Raw genomic sequence first — 7,006 nt, 5'->3', positions numbered from 1 at the left:
CAAAGGGTATACGCCAGGTTGTTTCTCATGCTTACAGCTTGTCCCAGTATGTTTCTGCTCATGTCTTCAGGCCAACCAAGCCACCTCTGCTTTACAGCGCAAGCAAATGAAAAACTAACCTTAACCGATTCTAAAAAATGACTTCAGGCATGAGGCAGAGCTGAATAGAGGTGCATGGAGAACCTCTTAACTTTTACATTCCTCACCAACTGAGCTGCCACACCTCCCTTTTTAATACATTGTCATTGGATAATTATAGCCAGAAGCATAGGGTTAATTGAACTGAAATAGGTTATTCAGAGCTGAGCTATAGGGTAGGGGAACAATACCTATCAGACTAGCTGTAAGAGCAGCAGGACTGGATTCTTCAATGCAAGCCTTCTCACACCAATTTTCAATTTCCACTTTATTCATTCGCTCGAGGTTGCTGGCGACAAACGGTCTAACTTTAGAAAGTTATGGGTTCACTGTAAACTTTTACAGTGTCTTCTTTCAGCCAACAGGCTAGACATTTTATTAATCTGTAGGGATCTACTAAGTACTTGAATAAGGTCAGTTAGTATTTTTAGACTGGCAACAGCATTCATAAACCTGTAGAACCACTACTTAATGTGGATATCATAAAAGGCCAAATCACACTGAGCACTGGAGGCTATATTCAGCTAATAGCTTCATACTGAATAATTGGTTAGTATGAATAATATACGAATCTGCTTGATCTTCTAGGACCTGGACATAAATATGTCTGCATATAACATGTATTTAACTAATCAAAAGGTAGTAACTAGTAATCAGGTTTAATGTCTAGATTCTATACCTTTTAGCTTATATAATAAACACATTCTTAAGCATGTCACAATACATCAAGCCTGTTCGGTAGCTAAAATTAGATTAGAGCAAGCTTGATAAGAGATTAAATAAATTAAATCACTTACTTTATTATATTTACTCTGTACTGGAAATATAATGGCTTTTACATGTAAAATATATTCTGGTATTGCAAAAAAAAAAAGAATAAGAATAGACATTTTCATATTTGAGGAAACTTTATTTACAAAGAAAATTAAGAGATTCCCATTCTTCTGCGCAGATAGAACTCTGATGGATAAATACGTTCCAGCTGACGACCTGTGGGGAGAACAAGAAAACAGGGCAGAAAGTGATACGATGACTTGCATACATGTGATGACAGAAAAGCAATTTCTGAGTTAACACCAGCAAAGATAAATGTGACAACAACAACTCTGACCTGTACCCATCTGATACACATCGATGTCTGCAATAAACTGTCACATTAACTTGCTAAAGTGAAAGCTTATCTAACCAACATAGCATCAATATAAACCCACATGACATTTGTTACCGCCACTCTCAGACATACAGGTAATTTATTTAAGATGTGCCACTGCGGAAAAGGCTAAGGAGGTGCAGTGAAGGACTGTCATTGTCTGAGGTCACTATTCAAACGAAAGCTGAAGCAAATGCCACATCATCCTGACATTTTAATGAAAGCAGATATGCTAGATAAACATGGCAGTCATAATTACCTTGAAGGCTGAGTAATAGCACTGGGCCATTTTATTTCTTCAGGATCTGATGTCTGACGACGATGAAGGGGAATGCAAAGCCAGAGCCAAAGAACACCACCATCATGCCGAGCAGACGCCACTTGTTGTCCACGGAAAATGGCAGGTTCTGTAAAGACAAGGGTATTATTACGCAGTGACACTGAAAGAAATTTAATGCAATTCTTTAGATTACATTTTTCCTTACTAAACTGCTACTATTTTTGACTGCACACTGTTATTAGCAAGCACTTGTCGTCCAAATATGATATTTAAATTTGTGCCCAGCAATGAAGAGGTTACTATACAGTTTCCTTATAAATGATTGACACTATATGCAGGATATCTGTGCAAAGAGCTTCATAATACAATCAAATATTACTCGGCAACCAGGGTCGGAAATGAATGACGGGCTCAGGATAAAAATGCCATTTAAAGTTCAGGGAATGCCAGTGAAATTAAAACTGAGGGGGCACAAAGTGTCTCAATGATATTGAGTGCACTTTTTACATTTACATTCCCCTAGCTTTCGTGAACATTTTGCATTTTAAGAACTCAACAAATTTCATGTAGGAAAATAAAGTGAACGATTTGATTTAGTGTATACACTAAATGTATATATATATATACATACACACACACACATACATATATACACATACATATACATTGTTATTGTATATATTTTTAACTTATTTTTCACTTAAATACTGTAAATGTGTATATTTTTTATTTCTATTTCTTATTTTTATATTTTGTACATACTCTTAGTTCTAAATTATGCTACTTTCTACTCTTGAATGGGAGCACCGGTTCCGATACTGTACAATTTCTCCCCGGGGATCAATAAAGTATTTCTGATTCTGAGATATATATATATGTCATTCTAGACGAAGCAAACTGCTGTGTGCAAAGACATAAAAAAAGACTTGAAATCCATTACATTACAAGAAAAAGTGAGGCATGTTCAAATTGATAACAGTAACTCCAAATCGTTAGGATCACCTTTCTCAAGGTTCGCTTGTTGTTAACGTTAGCATACAGGTGTGACCTTACGTTACAGTAGTTAGCCGGAAGTACAGAACAACTGCGTTTAGCCATTTCTATTAACATTACTGCAAGTGTTAGTGGATCCATTTGGTCTTACCAAGATATATCCATCACATTAAATTAATGCCGACATATCAGATACCTTTACCTGGCTAATTTTGTTTAACTAAAGTTGCTTGCTAACGAGGTAGCATTGATGTCGTGAGTTAGCTAACCCTAACTGACGTTTACCACCTCATAGCTAAGCTAATGATAACCAACAGGTCACCATCCAGGACTGTCCGTCAACAAGTCAACACTTAAAAGTCTGTCCTCATCTTTAAATGTTTTGTTACCGTGTGTCTGTGGCTAGTTTTGGTAGCATTACAATCACGCTCTCGATTGAAATGACCTCCAAGTAACGCTAGCTAACTAGGCTGTGGATACAGACAAGGCCGGATACAGACAATATCCAGTTTAAAACAATAATTCTGCTTTAAGGAGGTAATCTCACCTTCCCTGGCCCTTCAGAATAGTGTGAAGAACGAACAGCAGACGTCGTGAATCGCCTTACAGCTTGTCCCAGCATGATTAGTCTGGTTTCTTCTCTGTCTCAGTACAACGCTGCTATGTGCGACCTTCTTGTTTCTGTAAGCAGTAGAACGGCGCAAAGGGTTATGGGAAATGGAAATGAGGCTATAATGTCTGGGAAATGTAGTTCAAATAACTGAAAAGCGGCAACTGCATATATCAATGTTTAATCTCCCTGCAATGACTGAGGTTATGTTTGTTGGTCATTTAGAGATGCATATTTAAATGTGTTATGTTATATTATATATGCTATTTGCTAAGTTTGTGCGTGTGTTTGTATGTGTCTACATCTGACACATCTGTTTGAAGTCTCCCTGTAGCTTTGTTTAGAAAACTGACATATCACTTTAGGAATCATTTATCACATCAGAGAGAGAGAACTGCTTGAGACAGTGTGCTGAATCAATTTATAGTTGTTCTGTCCTTGACAGATCAAGTAAGACTAACTTAAAATTGATTGGTCTAATTAGGTGTAGTCAAGTCAGTGAATATCTCCTTATCCCATTTGAAAATACTGATAGACTAAGATACTGATAGACTTAAATCTGGTATTTTGACTCACATGTGTGTGTGTGCTTGTGGGCTTCACTGGAGTAAAAAGCTATTGTTTGATAAGCTATTTGCATTTGCAGCCTTCGTGAAAACTATATCACAGCCATGGTAATAACTATAGAGCAGACATAATGACTGATATGACCCTCCCTAAGTACTGCTGCTGCTACCTTTTCATTGATTAGTGCTCATGTGTGCAAACTGGGCTTTACACCATATCACTTTAGAGGATTTATTTTTTTTAGAGGATGTTTGATTTAATAATTTATGATGCAGACTACTGTTTATTCAGAATTTGTGTAGATGAGTATAAAGTTTATAGGTTTCAATGTCATAAGAAACTTTTCCAAATGAGCCTCAGGCTAAAACTGCAGCTGTGTGTGTGTGTGCGCGCGCGCATTGATTTATTTGATAGTCTAGGTCTGTTACTCTTCACCCGACTTGTTTCTCATTCATTGGCGATTTCAGACCCTTTCTAGAGGTGTTCAAGCATACCTACATTTCATCTCAGCACCCCTAAAAAAACAATAACAATGAATACTCTGTTTGGTTGTTATGTTTGCCTTTTGGTTGACAGCACAAAGAAGGAGAGAAGGAGAAAGATTAGGAAGGAGTCGGCACAGAGGCAGAGAGAGAGAGAGAGAACAAGAACCAGGTGAGAAAGTGGACAGGTCAAGACCACACAGTTATAATGCCAAGTCATCTACTGTTTTGCTCACATTCATTGCAGTGGTATTTATTACATGGCATTTTCTAGCTGTTTACAACATGTTAGTGTGTGATTGTGCAAAGAGGGAGAGATGAGGATGGAGAGAGAGAGAGAGAGAGAGAGAGAGAGAGAGAGAACAGGAAGAACCAGGTGAGACTGTTGACAGATAGTAAAGTTAAGATGTTATAGTGGCTGAACAGTAACTGTTTAGCTGAGAGGAAAAAAATTCATGGATGCTATATGTTTTTTCCTAATTGACCACCCAACTAATTAGGTTGCTCCTGGAGGTAACTTTGTGTTGCCTAACTGACTAACTGAACGGAGGTTTGCCACAGTGAATGAGGTTGAATACTTTTGCAAACAGCATATTCCATATGAGTTGTTATCCAATCAAATGAGTGATTTAGCAGGGAGTTAAACACTTTTGCAAGGCACTGTATGCATGTCACTTTCTCACTGAGGGCTGAGCCCCCGCCCCCCCAAAGGTCTGATGCTAGAATCGCCCCTGTTCTCATTTGTCATGTCCTGCTCCCACATCTCACTGTCTCACTGTCTTCAAAAGCATGTATGTATATAGTTTCCTCCTGGTGTCTGTTTGCATTCACAGAGAGTCTTGCTTTGAAATGTGAGGAATGGCGAACACGTCTCTTGTATTTTCCGGGTTCAAAGGGGAGTTTAATGCAACGGCCTGTTTGAGGTTTTGAGCTCTGTCACTCATCAGATCCTAAGCGTGAACATTGGTTTGGCATTTAATGTCATCAAATGCCTTCTGTCTATTGTTTCCATAAATTAGTTCACAGATGTCAAGTAACATGACGCAACATGAGCGTGTTATCTCTGCCTGAAGTTGTTCTGCAATTGACCTGAAGGAGAAGCACTTGGAAAGAGCAGCAGGGCAAAGCAGCGTACCAATTACTTAAAACATTTGGAACATTTTGGTCAATATGATTATTTGTTTTCATGCCAAGATTTAGATGAGAGGATCGATTCCACTCGCACATGACAAATATGTAGCTGGAGCCAGCAGCCGGTTAGGTTAGCTTAGCATAAGCACAGGAAACAGGGGGAAACAGCTAGCCTGTCCAAAGACAACAAAATCCACGTACCAGCAGCTCTAAAGCTCACTAATTAACATGTTATATTATACATGTTTGTTTGAAAGCCAAAGCGTAATTACGACAATTCACCGCTTTATGCAGAGTTATGTGATTAATCTTCATTAGCATCCTCAACAGCAAGGCCATTTCAGATTGATCGTAAGGATTTTGCCTTTACTTCACATGATTATCAGGAGAAATCAATTTCACAAGGCCACCTGACATGGTCTCCATGTTCCAGATTGTTGTGGTAATAGTTTTCTTTACATGATGCAGTTTCATAGTAAAACATTATTTACTTAGGCTCTTAGGCTATAGCAACACAGAACAACAGAAGACATTTGAAAAAACAGTCATTTGAAAATAATCAAACAACACGAATTTACTTCCGATGTTTGAAAGCAACTGGGACTAACGGGCGATGTAATGAAAACAGAAAGTTTCCTTCCACTAATTCTCTAATAATGAGCCACAGACTATTTATATAAACTTTTTGTATGAATCCTTTTAATATTTTTCACTTCCAGTGGCCTGGAAACATTTTCTGAATGTAGACAGAAATTTATTGCAGAAAGAGGAGTTGAATGCTCTCTGTTATGAATGAACTGGAAAATATATGATTCATCGAGGAGCAACTTACAATAGTTGTTCACTAAATGAAATCTGTTGAGTTTCCTCATTTCTTTGAAGTCCACCTTGGGAATACATTCAAAAATGCTGTTTTGAGTATTTTGAGAACAGAGTGAAGTATGTCTCTGATGCTTTGCTTTTTAACTTATTAAACTATGCTCATTGCTGGATGAATAAAAACTTTCTATATTCTTTATTTAAGCATTCACTATAACCTTTAGTATTGCATGTAAAGAGTTGCAATACAGTGAAGGCAGAGTTCCCTGCTAAATTTGCCTTGACATGATGTGAAATCATATTATTTAGTTATATACATATTGTGTGTGATACTTGTAATATCAGTGGCACACTCAGTGCCAGCGGTAGATCATGTCACAGTACAAAGTGAATCTTTTTTCAGTGTTGTCAGCTAGTAAAAAGCTGTTCTCCTGACAAGTCGAGGGGGGGGGGGGCGGGGTTCTGACATTGTTGGCTATGATGTGGACAGCCGTGGCAATCTGGTTACCCCTCGTCATGGCTGCCACATCCATCAACGCAGAGTCATCACCTGGCCTGCTGCCACGTGTCTGCACTCTTATTGCCAGCGCAATCTGTTAAAAAAGGAATGAAGGATTGGGAATCATCCCGGCGCCTGGTGGCCACCACAAACAATGTCATCAGACCCTACGATAAATATTGATGTTATTACTTGTCATATAAAGCTGGCAGCACAATCCTGAAATCCGTCCTGCTTCATGTTCTCATCCATCCTGGCCATCCAGTGTTTGTTATTTTTGTTGACTGTCTTTAATTTCTTGCTATTGACTTTCCCTGGCTCATGAGCAACGCAGTTT

At 38.3% G+C, this 7,006-nt stretch overlaps 1 protein-coding gene across 1 annotated transcript; it reads right to left on the bottom strand.

Annotated features, from left to right (window-relative positions):
* Positions 1 to 1,027: 1,027 nt before the first annotated feature.
* On the bottom strand, positions 1,028 to 3,255 carry cox7c (cytochrome c oxidase subunit 7C). The gene is made up of 3 exons (XM_070904809.1): positions 3,109 to 3,255; positions 1,548 to 1,695; positions 1,028 to 1,128 (listed from the first exon to the last, which is right to left on the bottom strand). Exons 1-2 carry the CDS (start codon positions 3,181 to 3,183, stop codon positions 1,579 to 1,581), a joined length of 192 nt encoding a protein of 63 aa, XP_070760910.1. The 5' UTR covers positions 3,184 to 3,255; the 3' UTR covers positions 1,028 to 1,128; positions 1,548 to 1,578.
* Between the last annotated feature and the right edge of the window lie 3,751 nt (positions 3,256 to 7,006).

This window comes from Enoplosus armatus, chromosome 4 (genome assembly GCF_043641665.1).
Source record: "Enoplosus armatus isolate fEnoArm2 chromosome 4, fEnoArm2.hap1, whole genome shotgun sequence".
In the NCBI taxonomy this organism is placed as follows: domain Eukaryota; kingdom Metazoa; phylum Chordata; class Actinopteri; order Centrarchiformes; family Enoplosidae; genus Enoplosus; species Enoplosus armatus.
The sequence above is the reverse complement of the archived record's forward strand: the minus strand, read 5'-3'. Positions and strand labels throughout refer to the sequence as shown.